This window comes from Mustela nigripes, chromosome 4 (genome assembly GCF_022355385.1).
Source record: "Mustela nigripes isolate SB6536 chromosome 4, MUSNIG.SB6536, whole genome shotgun sequence".
NCBI lineage: Eukaryota > Metazoa > Chordata > Mammalia > Carnivora > Mustelidae > Mustela > Mustela nigripes.
The window spans coordinates 127002613-127017345 of NC_081560.1; the positions used below are offsets into that span (position 1 = coordinate 127002613).

General features: G+C 41.0%; 1 protein-coding gene across 4 annotated transcripts; it reads right to left on the bottom strand.

The window, feature by feature from the left end:
- Window positions 1-1338: 1338 nt before the first annotated feature.
- MRLN (myoregulin) lies at window positions 1339-14273 on the bottom strand. 4 transcript variants are annotated; one of them, XM_059395817.1, is made up of 5 exons: window positions 14132-14273; window positions 13885-14028; window positions 9741-9871; window positions 3074-3184; window positions 1339-1567 (listed from the first exon to the last, which is right to left on the bottom strand). In XM_059395817.1, exon 5 carries the CDS (start codon window positions 1545-1547, stop codon window positions 1407-1409), a length of 141 nt encoding a protein of 46 aa, XP_059251800.1. In that variant the 5' UTR covers window positions 1548-1567; window positions 3074-3184; window positions 9741-9871; window positions 13885-14028; window positions 14132-14273; the 3' UTR covers window positions 1339-1406. The 4 variants fall into 4 exon arrangements, with proteins under 4 accessions (XP_059251800.1, XP_059251799.1, XP_059251798.1 ...); XM_059395816.1 differs by lacking the exons at window positions 13885-14028; window positions 14132-14273 and adding exons at window positions 13321-13407; window positions 13555-13679; XM_059395815.1 differs by lacking the exons at window positions 13885-14028; window positions 14132-14273 and adding an exon at window positions 13555-13679.
- Between the last annotated feature and the right edge of the window lie 460 nt (window positions 14274-14733).

Below are 14733 nucleotides of genomic sequence, written 5' to 3' on the forward strand. Positions count from 1 at the left end.
CTTATGGTTAAATACACAACACCACTGAAAGGTTAAGTAAGAGTCAGTTAAGTAATAAGTCTCAAAGGTCCCAGATTCCTTTCACACTTCATTAGGCCTCTTATGAAAGCTTGCATTAATGACTGGGCCAAATCTGAGAAAATGGTCATCACATGGAGGAAATCAGAATTTGGTGAAGCATGTGTGTCCAGTGTAAAAAGTCAGAAAGTCTAAAGGACAGAGTGACCTTTGCTTTTCAGAAGCTTAAAAAGCAGAAGTTCAACAGTTATATTTTAACACTGTCAGAAAATGAGGAAATCAAGAAAACAAGTAAAGAGAATGCATTGTCAAGCAGGGTAATTGATGTCTCTTTCATAAAAGATTTTTAAATGCAGAATAAGAAAATAAATAGTGGTGATATAAAAGTACAGCCCTAAGGAGCACCTGGGTGGCTCAGTAGGGTAAAGCCTCTAAAGCAAGGAGCCTGCTTCCCCCTCTCTCTCAGCCTGCCTCTCTCTCTGCCTACTTGTGATCTCTTTTTGCCAAATAAATAAATAAAATCTTAAAAAAAAAAAAAATACAACCCTAAAGACTTAACTAAAACATTGTGAGAAGAAGCTGAGCTCTGCAGATTGGTTTTTAATCACACTCGTCTTCTTATTTACCTTTGGATTGCGAAGGCCCAAGACCTGGTTCTGGTCACTTCCTCTTTTTAGTCTCACGCTAGCATATTTCTCCCCAACATCCCATTTTTCCTTCTGTAAAATGAGGGCAACAAAGCTGTCTCCTAGAATTTTGTGAGCCTTACATTAAATGACATACGGGGAGCCTTTAGACCCAAATAGAAAATCGACACGTTGCTCCTGTTTTCTCTCCTCTCTTGTAACTTCTGTTTTCTTAAAAGAATCTCTTTATGGTATTTCTATTCCTAACTTTAAGTTCTTGTTGATAGAAACATAAAATTGTCCAGGGTTTGGAAAAACATACCTACCTCCACACAGATGAGATAAGTGTATAAGAAAATGAGTATAACTTACTGGCATATCGTATGGAAAGATTGTCATATGTTAAGCTTGGTGTGTTAAAAATAGAACCATATAAAATTTCACATAGTTATGCATCCTGAAAAAAAATCACCCATACTTACACTTATAAATTTTAGTCAATATACCAAATTACAATCATATTAAAAAGTCAAGAAGTTTTATAAGTCAGTAGTGTAGATTTCTGGGGAAAAAAAAAACATGAATTTTTATAATGCTTTATAAACCTTAAGGTACTAAGCAATACACGGTATTGTTTTGATTGTAATGTCCTTTTGGCTTCTAGAATATTAGCAAATTAAAATCACTCAAAAAATTAAACTACAAATTTTATTCAGTGGAATTAATGTGAAATTTACATGTGAAGCAAGGGAATTCAGTTCTTTAGGAAGTTATAATGACATATATAATAGACATAAAGTCAACAAAGATAACAAACAAAATTTTTAGAAGTCTTCCAAGAATTTCATCTTCTGGACTTGCAGGAATAGTAGTAGACATTAATATCCAGTTTTTATACATCATATCCAGAATGCTCTTGCTCCCTGATGGGGGAAAAGAGAAAAGTATCCTGAAATAAACGTATTTATAATCCTGATTTTTTAACTTCAGTGGAATAGTTGCACTGTAAAAAATAGTGATGAGGGAACATCTGTACACATCTGTAACCTACCAATAAACTAAAATACTTTTCCCCCTAATTAATTAAAACATTTTCTACACACTCATTTTGACCACTTTATGTCATAATCAGACATTTTTCTACATGTCAAATATGCCTTTCTTTCTAAAAAGGGACAGCTTGGGGCACTTGGGTGGCTCAGTCGGTTAAGCTTCTGCCTTAGACTCAGGTCATGATCCTGGGTTCCTGGGATTGAGCCCTGCATAGGGCTCCCTGCTCAGCAGGGAGTCTGCTTCTTTCTCTGCCGGCTGATCCCCCCTGTTTGTGTGCTCTTGCTCTATCTCTCTTTGCCAAATAAATGTACAAAATCTTAAAAAAAAAAAAAAAAAAAAGGAAGAAAAAGAAACAGTTCAAGGGACTAGCAGAATGGCCATTCTCTTGTCATGTTATCATGTAATTAGTTTTGTATGAAATCTTATCTACAAAGTTATTTACCATCATTTCTACTGGCATCAGTGAAATTGCCATTCTTCCCACCTATATGGGTGGCATCACCAGGAAATGAGAATTAGAAGACACAGAAAAAGGCAGGTGACAAAATGTTTTTTTAATTAAGCAACAAAAGGTCTTTTTCATTGTCCTGATCTTTCCTCAAGATCCTCTCTCTCATTATTTTGGTCACTTAACAAGATATCAAACATTTAATTTCCTCCACATTTCTGTGTTAATCAGATAGTTTTTACAAACAAGAGCAATTTCAAAAAATATTACGGAATTTTAAAAGGTATTAATGTGAGTTCAGCACACTGTTGGAACATTTTACCAAATGAACGCCTGTCAGGGAGGGCGTTTAGAACCGTTCTGAATTCCTTTTTCAGGAATGCAAGGTCAAATAAATCAAGCAGTTTTCAAAGACTTGCATCAGAGTTCCTTTTATACACTCAAAAGGAGTGTCAATACTTTTTAAAAGTGGCAATGTTGGAGTAGAAGAATACTTTTTGCTATTTTCACTCAAAAACCAAAAAGGCAGGTTGAGTTGTAAGAGAGAGGACTAGACGAGGTTTCTACGGTATTGTCTTCTCCCATTTCAGCAATCTGGTTTAAGTTCTGTAATAACTAGCCCCGATCCTGGAGGAGGGAATGACATGCCCCAAACTACGCAGCAGTCACTGGCAAAGTAAACACCTAGAATTTCCCTGACATCCAAAGATTCCTTTCACCTATGTTTCAGAAGCAATGGGTGAGAAGAATATACGAGTTTGTAAAGTGATTTTTTCATTCCTATGGCCTCCAGCTTGTGTTTCTTTCATCTGTGCTCTGAAGGACACTTTTACTTTCCTCCAACTACAGCAAGAGACTGAGATAGGAAGTTTGGAAAAGACCAGGTAGCGGGTGGGGACTGATGAGTGAGTAGAAACCCATTTCTCACCTGACTTGATCCCAGGTAATGGTAGATAACCCCACTCCTGGGGTTCACTCCGCAAGCTCTTGCTTGAACAAAGTGCATTCAGCGCAGGTGGTCTCTTAGCAACCTTGGTCCCTGTGTCAAAGCACATTGAAAGGTTTTAGTAGATAGTGAGGTAGTGTACAAAGTAGAGGGGCAGGGAGCCTGCTTGGAGAAACTTCTAAAAGAAGTCAGGAAGATGTCAAAGGTCAGACTTCGGAAAATATGACACTTTAATTTTAATTTATCACAGATTTGTGCAGCTAAACAGTAAAACTTTAACAGAAAGGTTAAGCTGAATTTTAAGGTTTTCCTGGCAGGGAAAACATTCACTGTATCTTTTAAACATTTCTCTCTCTGATTAAACATTTCTCTCTCTGAGAAATGTTTAAAGATACATACATTTGCAACTAGTAAGTAAATTCTAAAGACCTAATTCCCATTACAGTGATTATAGATAATAAAACTGTATTATAACATTAAACTTGCTAAAAGACTAGGTTTTAATTGTTTTCAACACAAGAAGAGATAATAATTATGTGGTATGATATAGGTATTGGCTACTACTACTACGGCAATCATACTGTACAACACAACCAAAAAATTCCCTAAGAGTTGTTTTAAATATAATTGCTTCAATACCTTCTATGACAATGAACAAAACGCCACTGTCTACATAAGACCATAGTTCATGTGACTGTATGTCTGCTATAAATTCTATAAGTTTTAGGACTTTGTACCACTTTTATGAACAAATTAAAAAGTGCAGGAGTAAATTTATTACAAAAGACCAGGCTACAAAATTAAGGTACCAATGGAAGATTATTTATCCAATAAAATGATGGTTATTATAACTACAAAATAATAAAAACACTACTTAGAAAATTATGTTTAGGGGCACCTGAGTGGCTCAGCAGACTGAGGCTCTGCCTTCGGCTCAAGTCATGATCTCAGGGTCCTGGGATTGAGCCCCGTGTCAGGCTCTCTGCTCAGCAGAGAGCCTGCTTCCCCCTCTCTCTCTCCCTGCCGCTCTGCCTGCTTGTGATCTCTCTCTCTCTCTCTGTGTTAAATAAATAAATAAAATCTTAAAAAAAGAAAAGAAAATTATGTTTAATATTTAAATATGATTGAAACCCATACCTTATGACCACCCATACACTCCAAAGTACATACGAGATACATGAATATCCGCATTAGGGCACCCGCTGTTCATCATACTCTCCACTCAGCAACAACCCACAGGACCATTAGCAGATAAATAGATAAATTCATAGAACGGAATACTGCACAATAATGAACATTAAGCTATAGCTACATACAAAAGCAGGGGTAAATTTTATGATCATAATATCAAAGTCTTAAAAAGCAAGGCCCCAAAAGGGCTCCTGGCTTCGCACAGTTGGGTAAAACGTCCAACTCCCGGTTTTGGCTCAGGTCATAATCTCAGGGTCACGAGATCGTGCCCCACCTCAGGCTCTGCACACAGTATGGAGTCTGCTTGAGATTCTCTCTCTCTGCCCCTCCCACTGCACACACTCTCTCTCTCTCAAATAAATAATAAATCTTTTTTAAAGAGTGCACAATTAAGGGGTGAATGTGAATGGCAGCTGTGTAGGAGGTAAATTTATCAAGGAAAGCAAGGGATTGGCTACCATGTCAGGATGGGTGACTTCAGTGAGGGTTAAGGGAAGAGATAAGTGGGATGAGGAGCTCCCAACACTGTTTAATTTCCCGTCCTGGGCAGTGGTGACACTGGCAATCACTTTTTTTTTTAAGAGTTTTTTCATTCATTTGACAGAGATCACAAGTAGGCAGAGAGGCAGGCAGAGAGAGGGAGGAAGCAGACTCCCCGCTGAGAGCCCGATGTGGGGCTCGAACCCAGGACCCCAGGACCATGACCTGAGCTGAAGGCAGAGGCTTTAATCCACTGAGCCACCCAGGCGTCCCACACTGGCAATCACTTTTTAACCATTTGTTAAACTGTACCTGTAAGTTTTATGCACTTTTCTGTATGTATATTAAACTCTACAATGGGACTATGGGGGTGGGGGTGGAGAAAGGAAAGAAAAGAACAGTAAGAAATACCTACAAATGATCACAGTGGTCAATTTTGGAAGGAAGGACAGTATGTGGTTTTTTTTATCCTTCTGTTTCCATTTCTCCCATTTTCATTTAAAGGGGCATTGCTTGCTTATATAACTTTGGAAAATAGTTTCAAAACTGCCAGTCTTCTTCTTTCTTCATATATATAACAGTAACATATACTAATTTTATTTTGTGAAACCGATCATATAAGCAAGTATGAACTTGGGAAAATTAGATTTATCCATGAAACATTTTAATTGAAAACATATCAGTACAAATGATATTTTCAATTAAAATGTTTCACTGATAAACTTAACTTTCCTTGAGTTCATTGTAAGTCTTTTTTGCTAAAGAACATGTTCTTGTCTCATCCAAAACACTCATGATCAATAGGAATATGGGTGGTTCCTGTTTAGCTCTTCTGCTTGATGATAGATCTGCTTTTAGATCTCAGTCACTGGAAGGACACAGACTTGTATCATCACAAGCTTACTAATGTGCTCAGATTTTACTGTGGATTAAAATTATGAGTGTCACTGCACCTTAATTTATGTTTTGTCTAATTCTTACATGGCTAGAAGCTTTGTAATCAGGTGTTTTTTTCTTTGGGATTGGAGGGACATTCTTTTGGGGGGAAAGCTATTTAGCAACAGCAATACTCAGAGCAAAAAGATTCCTAGTGTTTTTTATTGGGTACAACACGCATCACAAATTTCAGGGGCACCTGGGTGGTTCAATGGGTTAAAGCCTCTGCCTTCAGCTCGGGTCATGATCCCAAGATCCTGGGACTCTCTGCTCAGCGGGGAGCCTGCTTCCTCCTCTCCCTCTCTCTCTTTCTCTCTGCCTGCCTTTCTGCCTACTAGTGATCTCAGTCTGTCAAATAAATAAAATCTTTAAAAAAAAAACAAATTTTGGGGCGCCTGGGTGGTTCAGTGGGTTAAGCCACTGCCTTCGGCTCAGGTCATGATCTCAGGGTCCTGGGATCGAGTCCCGCATCGGGCTCTCTGCTCAGCAGGGAGCCTGCTTCCTTCTCTCTCTCTCTGCCTGCCTCTCAGTGTACTTGTAATTTCTCTCTGTCAAATAAATAAATAAAACCTTTAAAATAAATAAATAAATAAATAAATAAATAAATAAATAAATAAAAAACAAATTTCAAATAAATTAGGACACTTTTAAGAGTATGATAGACCATATTGAGTGTGACTACTTCGAGACCACAGGGTTATCTTGAATATAGTATTTAAAAGTCATAACTAAAATAATCTCCAATTTCTAATCTAAGACATCCCCGATTATTTTGGACCTTCGTGTAGAAATTTCAGAAGATTGCGAATAATTTATCATCTCATTCACAATGCTTCTACCTACCTTTCTTTTCCCTATTTCAGAAGGTACTGGGAATCAAATTATTATTTTATAGACTGTTGTACTGCAAATACTCTCATCTGTTTTTTAAAATTTGTATTTATTTTATCTTTTGACTCCAGAAAGAGTCCAAATAATCTAATTCAAAGTGACCTGTTCATTGTTTATCAGTGGTTGAAAAGTGGTATCCCCCAAAGTTGGACAAATAGAAAGTAGCAATAAACTTTGGTCTCTGGGAATGGAATTTCACTGTATGCCCTATTTTTCCTCCTGCCATCAGCTTGTAGGTTCTTGCCTTTTTTTTTTTTTTTTAAGATTTTATTTATTTATTTGACAGAGAGAGAGACAACAAGAGAATGAACACAAGCAGGGGGAGTGGGAGAAGGAGAATCAAGCTTCCCACCGAGCAGGGAGCCCCATGTGGGGCTCGATCCCGACCCCTGGATCATGACCTGAGCCTAAGGCAAACACTTAACGACTGAACCACCCAGGTGGCCCTAGGCTCTTGCCTTTAAAACCTTCATGAATTTGTTTTTATATAAAATGAGGCTTCTCAAATCAACTCTGACTTCTGCAACCATAAGAAGAGTGGATTTACTAAATGGCTTGCACCTCACCCCCCCCAAGTAAGACCTCACCATTTTCTCAATTTCTCTTAACCTCTACTATTTCCCCTTACTGGGCATGGATTCTTGGTCGAGACAAAGAACAGAACATACTTTGGAAAGTCTCTTTTCAGTCAAAAGAAAAACAATTTTCATTGGATTCAAGCTTATAGTCTTAAACTCTTGAGTCATAGTTCAAAAATATTTTCTTTTTTGACAAGAATTTGTTCATCCTACTCCTGTTTCCATCAGTATCTAATGGTCAAAATAATACTGAGCAAAGTTGCCTAAAGACACATGTTGAAAATGACACATAATTGAAATCTGTCCATTTTTACCTTTAGGTCACTCCAGTAGAGTACAGTAATTCCCATTTATTGAGGAGCTAGCCTGTGCCAGGCTGTGGCGACACGCCATGAGAACATAGAGCAACTACCCAGGGCCACTCAGTATTCTGTGCTGGGTCCTAGATTCTCCTAGCCCAGGGCTCCAAATGGCACCATCTTTCAAATACATAGATTTATTAATGTTTTCAAACAAGAAGTTACTTTTGAAAAGATCTGTTTTACAATGGAAATTGACCATACTGAAGTGGAAATACCTGCATGTAATTATTAACGGCCACTCTTCCTCTTCAGTCCCAACTCCTTTCTGTGTATGTGAACTGTTGATCAAATAATGCTATATACTGTCTTGCAATGGCCCTTCTGGGAGAGAGAACCCAGAATCTGCTGGAAAATCTCTACAACAGTCAGCTGTCCATTCTCTCACATCAAAATAGCCTGCTCTTTGTGAATGGGACAGTCACAGACCACCAGTGTGACCTTACTCTAGCAGCCAGGTTTCCTGAAAGTACAGGTTTTAAAACATATTTATTAGCTTTTTTATTTGCAATTTTATTCTGGTTTATTATTACCTTGTTTTTGATCCACTTATCAACCTTTGACTGATAGGTTTTTTTTTTTCCCCCTTGACCTCCTTAACCTTAACTAGACAAAGAAATAACAAGAATGTTTTCTGCACATGATGGTTGAGCGATGGGTGTAGAATCAGACTGATAGAGTTTCCCTCAGATCTGTTACTTACCATGAAACCTTAGACGATCCCTCTGTGCCTTCATTAGCCCTTCTAGAAAATGGGGATGAAAATAAAGTACCTATTTCTTAGGGCAGTATGAGCATGAAATGAGATGATTCTTGTGCCTGGCAAGTACACATCATAAGCAATGGTAAATATTATTGTAATTATAATCTAGCATATTACCTCCTAGAGGGTATCCTTGAATGAGTCATTCTTCTCGGGCTCTCTTTAAACACCTAAACACACAGAACTGTCACACACCTTTGAAACCCAATGGTACCTCCTCTGTGATCTATCCTGACTTCCTTGGGCAGAACTGAAGCCAGCTTGTCTCTCCCACATTTCAACTCACTACACCCCATTATGATTATTGGTTTGCGTATAGCACTGCATAAACTGCGATGAGGATGGCTTTACCCACCCTGGATCCCAGTGCCTCACAGTATCTGACACCAATCCATTTTCAACAAATATTGATTTAATAGCTGCATGTAAAGTAGAAGTGTTTTCAGAAGACTGGAAGGCCATTTGGTTTAAATGACAATTGCAACAAGAAAAACACATGTATTAAGTCTACCTTTTCTAGCCAATATTTGAAAAGCATCCAAAATCCCAAAGTTGGATGCTTTCTACATGGAAAATGTCTCTTTTCAAGTTTATGTTTAATAAAATTACTTTTAGACACTTCAGAAATCATAGGGGAGTTATATCTCGTTGGTGGTTTTGCTTCTGTATTTATGTTTTATTTGTAATTAGGGAACCGAGTCTAGTTGCTAGAAGGCAACTAAAATTTGACAGCAGCCATAGGGGATTTTAGGATAGGAACATCCTGTTAGGATGGCTACCGTTTCTATGGCATCATGGAGATTTGTCCCCTGGGGTCTCTAGAAATGGCCACTGGTTGTGGCAGGGCAGGAGACCTTCAAATTTGAGTCATTTAGAAGTTAACCAAAAACTCAGACCTATTCAACGGTATTGTGCGTTACATAAGTTTCTAAAATTTGAGTTCAAATTGCATTTTTTGAACTAGCTAAGCCTCCCTTAGATTCTGCCCAAAGCCAAATTATGTGAGAAAGGAAATTTAACACACATCTGAAAAATTAATTCATCAATGATATGAGTCTTGTATGAGAGAAATGTTGTTGAATGAGAATCATAATAAATGGCATATGGCTTTGCACTTAAATGACTGTGGCATGATCATTGTACCTTGTTTCCTGCTTGAGATAGGATTTCAAAGAGATTTTTCTCTTTCCAGCTAAGAAAAACAATAGCAGTGAAAGGTCTGAAATATGACAGAAATGCTGGCTCTGGAAAAGGTATTTGCGATTTTGACACTTCCCATCCGACCAACGAGGCCCAGAGAAGGACAGGAATTCCAGAGACTTGTCTGAGGCTCCTCCACAGCTACTGTCTTTCACAAAGACCATCACGATGGCCTTAGCCATGTTTTGACATTTGAGATAAATCATTTCTGCATTTCACTCGCCTATTTGGAGACACTCTACCTTCCTCACCTCCCAACTTCTCCGATTCCGGCCAGGGTCAGACGAGCGAGTCCAAAACCAAGGAAGTTACAAGCGAAGACTGGAGCACTTTTGGCAGGTCTCAACTTGACAAAGTAGACTTCCGCTGAGGACAAAAACCGCTTGGTCACAGATGGTCGGTCAGCAAAGTGCAGCGAGGAGAGAATATAGGTTTTAGAGCCAGACCAAACTGGTTTTAGATCCTGGTTCTAGGTGGTATAACCCTGTAGCCTCAGACCCTGCCCTTAACCTCACCTGCTACTCAGAGACGCTATCGGTCTTGCAGGGGATTGAAAGGATTTTATTCGTCACTATCATTAGGAAAAGCCTATGAATGCTTTGATTGTCATCACGTAAAGCCTGATACCATGAGTAATTAGCACTCCCATTTCCTTAGTTCTAGAAACTGAAGAGCAGAGAGGTTAAATAAACCACTTCACATCACACACCAGGGATAAACCGGGATCTGAATGAAGGTCTGTCTGACCCCACAGACTTTGCCGCTGCCGCTGTATCTCAGGATCAGGAAGAAGGGAAGCCAGGAGCCCAGCATGCTGCCTGGTGCTCGAGCAAACAGTCGTTGTTGCAGTGAAGCTGAGGAATTAGAAACATGGTCACTTCCCCGCCGCCCAGCACCGTGGAAAGCATAGTGACTCCGATGAAGGAGAGGAAACAAGTGGATCTAGAGATGGAAAGGGGAGGTGGAGACAGGCGTGCAGGTATGTGGGCTGGATTGCCTGGCAGCACTCCCGAGGGTCCCCCTGACTCTTAGGGAGCTGGTGGGAGGGGGCTCCCCAACCTGGGTGGATCTACTCTACTTCTCTTCAACTCTCCCTCTCTCATGTTTTCTTTCTGTTGATCCTGTGCAGTTGGGGTCTTCCCGGGCCATCCTGACCATGCCTCAGATTTTTGTTAAGTAAATATCTCGGCCCTAAAATGAACTATTTTTCGACACATGAACAAACGTCTCTTAATCATCCATGACCAAGACTTCTGAAGGTTAAGATATCTCACTGGCACATTCCTGCCCCAAATAGAAGATTGTGCCTTGCCCCCAAGTTAATGGGCACTTAACATGAAGAAGTCTTCTGGAACCACAATAATCAAAATGTTATCAATCTTCTCCCTGACAAGTTCCCCGACCTCCTCCATGAATCACAGCTATAGTGTCGTCTTACAAGGCCGGATGAACTGCCCCGAGTCTGGGTGGGGATTAGCTCTGCAAGGTTTTAGGAGGAAGCCCCAGCACATATTTGTCCTGCCCTGGTGTGAGGAAGCAGGAGTGAGACAGAGGGTGATGTTTGTGAGGTCTGCGTTTTTTATCTGCAGAATTCGTACAGCCACACAATGGCCCTTCCAGGCTGGGGGGCTGGTGAGTGCAGGAGAGCGGAGGCCTGTCTGGAGGTCTTTTGGAGCTCTAAAAAGCATCTGGCAGAACCTTTCAAACTACTTTCTGCAACACACACACTGCATAAATTCTGTGATGGCAATTTTGGATTCATTAAGGCACAGATTTGATTTCTGAAACCAGTTAAGTGTTTTTTGGAGTCAAGTTTAGCTGAGAAGGTAGGTGGCTGGGGGGAGAACAGAATTTTAAGTTAAATGAAAATCTGTGAGTCTTTAAAGGCAGAATTATACTTCCAGCATTTAGCACAGGCCCTAGAAGAAAACTATGTGTTTAATACAAAGTAAGTGGGGGCACCTGGGTGGCTCAGTCGTTTCAGTGTCTGTCTTCAGCTCAGGTCATGATCTCAGAGTCCTGAGCTGGGGACCCAAGTCAGGCTCCCCACTCAGTGGGGAGTCTGCTTCTCCCTTACCTGCTGGCCCTCCCCCTGCTCGTGTGTGCTCTCCCACGCATGGGCTTTCTCGCTCTCTTGCAAATAAGTAAATAAAATCTTTTAAAAAAGTAACTGGGGAAGTGGGAGGTCGAGGGATAAGAATGAGGCGCCGTTTTAAGGTGCTGTCCTTTTATGCCTCACCAGCTCATTACTTAGAAGGTGAATCTTAGGAGGAACCCTGAAAATTCCGGAATCATTTTCCAAGAATTTACAGCCTTCCAAGGGGAAGCCTAACCAACAATGCCTGTTTTTGGTGGGTCAGTTTTGGATGCGAAGGCCTGTGGAATCCGGGCCCTGTCTGTCTTCTGTCTGAACTTCTCAAGTATCACAGAAAAAGCCCGTTCTGACTTATGCCTGAGTTACTCACAAAATGACTTCTTTCTCCTACTGAATACAGAGCTCACTGATGCCTTGCTAACCTTGCACAAAGTAGGAATTAAATAAATGTGTGCATGATGAAAGCTTGTAGAGGAAAGCAAGAATCTCATCTCCTGTTTCCTCCAGGCACAGAATCGATCTGGCAAGCGGGGGGAACCAGTCCCTTCTAGCCATAGAAACACATAACCGAAAAACAAATGTTAGAATACGGGTAAACCTGGCAAGTTTATGAAAATACTAGCTTACACTTTGAAATTGTTTTGGAAGCTTTGGCATCTTCCTTGATCTTAGCTATAGCCTAACGTCCCGAACTGCCAACCAACCGTATGCTCCAGCCTCGACCTCCACACGGCTTGCCCATCCTAAAGAGGAAACCAATTATTGTCTCTACCATTTATTTTTTTCTTCGTCCCCCTTGTTGTTTCCTTCCAAGATTTAATTTAAATTCAAGCTAGCTAACAAAATAGCGTAGTTTGGGTTTAGAAGTAGGATTTAGTGATTCATCATTTACATATGACACCCAGTGCTCATCACAACACGTGTCCTCCTTAATGTCCGTCACCGATTTACCTCATCCCCGGTCCACCTGCCTCCTTCGTCTCTACCATTTAGATTAATACTTTCTGTCAAAGACCCACCCCGGAGTGTCTAGATTTGATTCTGAAACAAACAAGAGATGATTAAGAAGATTCAGGAGACATTCAAATGAGGGGTTTCATAAATACCGTTAGTATACTTGGCCACTTATATACATTATGAGAAAACCCCACTCCGCTCAGAGAGCTTAGGACTTGCTTGAACTCGCACAGTTGGTTAGCGCTCCAGGCCAGGGCTCCACAGCAGGCCAGCACCAGCCTCCTTCCAGTTCGCTGCAATGCCTCCCTCACACATGTCACTTAGAAAAGCCTGATGTCCACGTTCAAGAGCACCGAATACATCGTAACCAAAGCAGGAAGCTGCATGCGACCCCGGTCCGGAAGAATGACTGGATTGTCTGGTTTTAGCTGAGCTCGCGGGGACCAAGCTGGTCCTCGTTTTCCAGACAGAAAACACAGTGACCTACTTTTCAGGACTCTCAGAAGCAACCATTATAAAGGAGGCTGCAAAGACAAAGCCTTCGGCTAAAAGAAAACAAGAAGGCGATGAATCGCTGGAACAAGGCAGGTGCCGTGTCTGAATGGAGACTCCAGGACGGGGGAACGACAAGACCCACAGCTCCTGGGCAGCCCTCCATGCGAACACTCTCCCTGGGGGAGACTTCCTTTCGCAGTCACCGGAGCGACGGGAAGACCAAGCGTACCACCAGGTGTGGGCAAGTCATTTAGGATTTATTACTCCCTTGCTTCTCCTCCTACCTTTACTTAGCCAGAAACACATGAGAGGAAGCGAATTCTAATGCATTCGTCTGTCGTGCAAACAGCCTCATCCACATTGAAGGGAGGCTGAAACAGAGTGAGAGAAATTGGCTTTGGGAGTCTAAGTTTTGGCTTACTGCATTCTCCCCCTACCAGAAGCAAACGGGAGTTGCATAAACTTCCCTCCCACGTCCACATTGCAAAACGTCCTATAGTTTAAACACCCAAACTTACTGCTCAGGGGCTCTGTAAGTGAAGTCCAAAGCCAAGGAGAATGATGTCTCTTCTCTTTTGTGAAAAACACCATATGCTCTTAGGTGGGTCAGGAGACGCGCTGGGCTGTTATTAATAACTGGCTTAGAGCTTCATGAAGAAACATGAGCCAGGCTGTCACGGGAGGAGGCAAGTGGAAAGGAACTGACAGGCACAGGTGGGATAAATTACAACAAAAATATGCTTGGCCCCACAGGAGCTCAAACAGCCCGTGAGGAGGGGAACCGCTCCCCCGCCCCAGTAATCGATAGACCCTCTGTCAGATGTTCTAAGAATCAAACCATAACTTACAAGAATACCGTTTTACTCTCTTGGAGAACACCATGACTCATTCAACGTCATACTACCCTTTGTTCTTCAGAGCGATCCTTGTCCATGGATAGCTGAGTATCTTTTCACATGTATCCATTTTGCCTTGTTTACCTTGACTTCCTCCTGTTTTTAAAATATATAAACAAGTGGATTTTCAAAAAAGAAAGAAAGAAACACTAAACAAATGGATTTTCAAACGCACATTATCATTTTGAGATCTAGTTACCTGTGAGCATATCCCTGTCTTCCCCTTACGGAACCGGAACCCGAAAGCATTCCTGGCGAAGTGTATGTATGTGAGTGTGTCGGGGGAGGGAAGCAGGCCTCGGGATAGTATCACAACAGGGAAGCTGCAGCTTTGAAGTCTGAAGCCGAGAAGAAGGGGAGTCACAACCTGGCTACTGGTTGTAGTGTTTCTCCTTTTTGAAAAACTGCATCTCACAAAAAGCCCAAAAAAGATACGCCTCCCCGGTCCCCAACAACTGATGTTAAATTGTTTGGATCATTAACAGCATGTCTTCAGACCTAAATTATATTAAACACTAGCTCTCCCTGTCTGTGTGGGTGTTGAAAAGGAAACTGACCATTAGACAAAGTTCCTGAAATACATAAGGATACAAACTGAAGGGAAAAAAAATCTCGTCAAATCGCCTCATTCTTAAGGTTCTAGCCACCTGTCACCTTGGCTCAGGCCTGGTGACTGTCCTTTTTCCAAACTAAACCCTTTTCAACCAAATCCTGGGGGTGAGGGGAACTCAAAACCCCTCACTACAAATAGTGGAGTGCTGCTTTGCTGAGGCAACTGTGAAAAAGAGAAAGTAATATACC

Bases quoted from the DNA above. Each gene is read 5' to 3' on its own strand.
- MRLN (XM_059395814.1), bottom strand. From the start codon at position 3,200: ATGTGCTTTGACACAGGGACCAAGGTTGCTAAGAGACCACCTGCGCTG. The intron at 1,568-3,073 runs GTGAGAAATGGG...TTCCCCCATCAG, and splicing joins ATTACCTGGGATCAAGTCAG to GGAGCAAGAGCATTCTGGAT.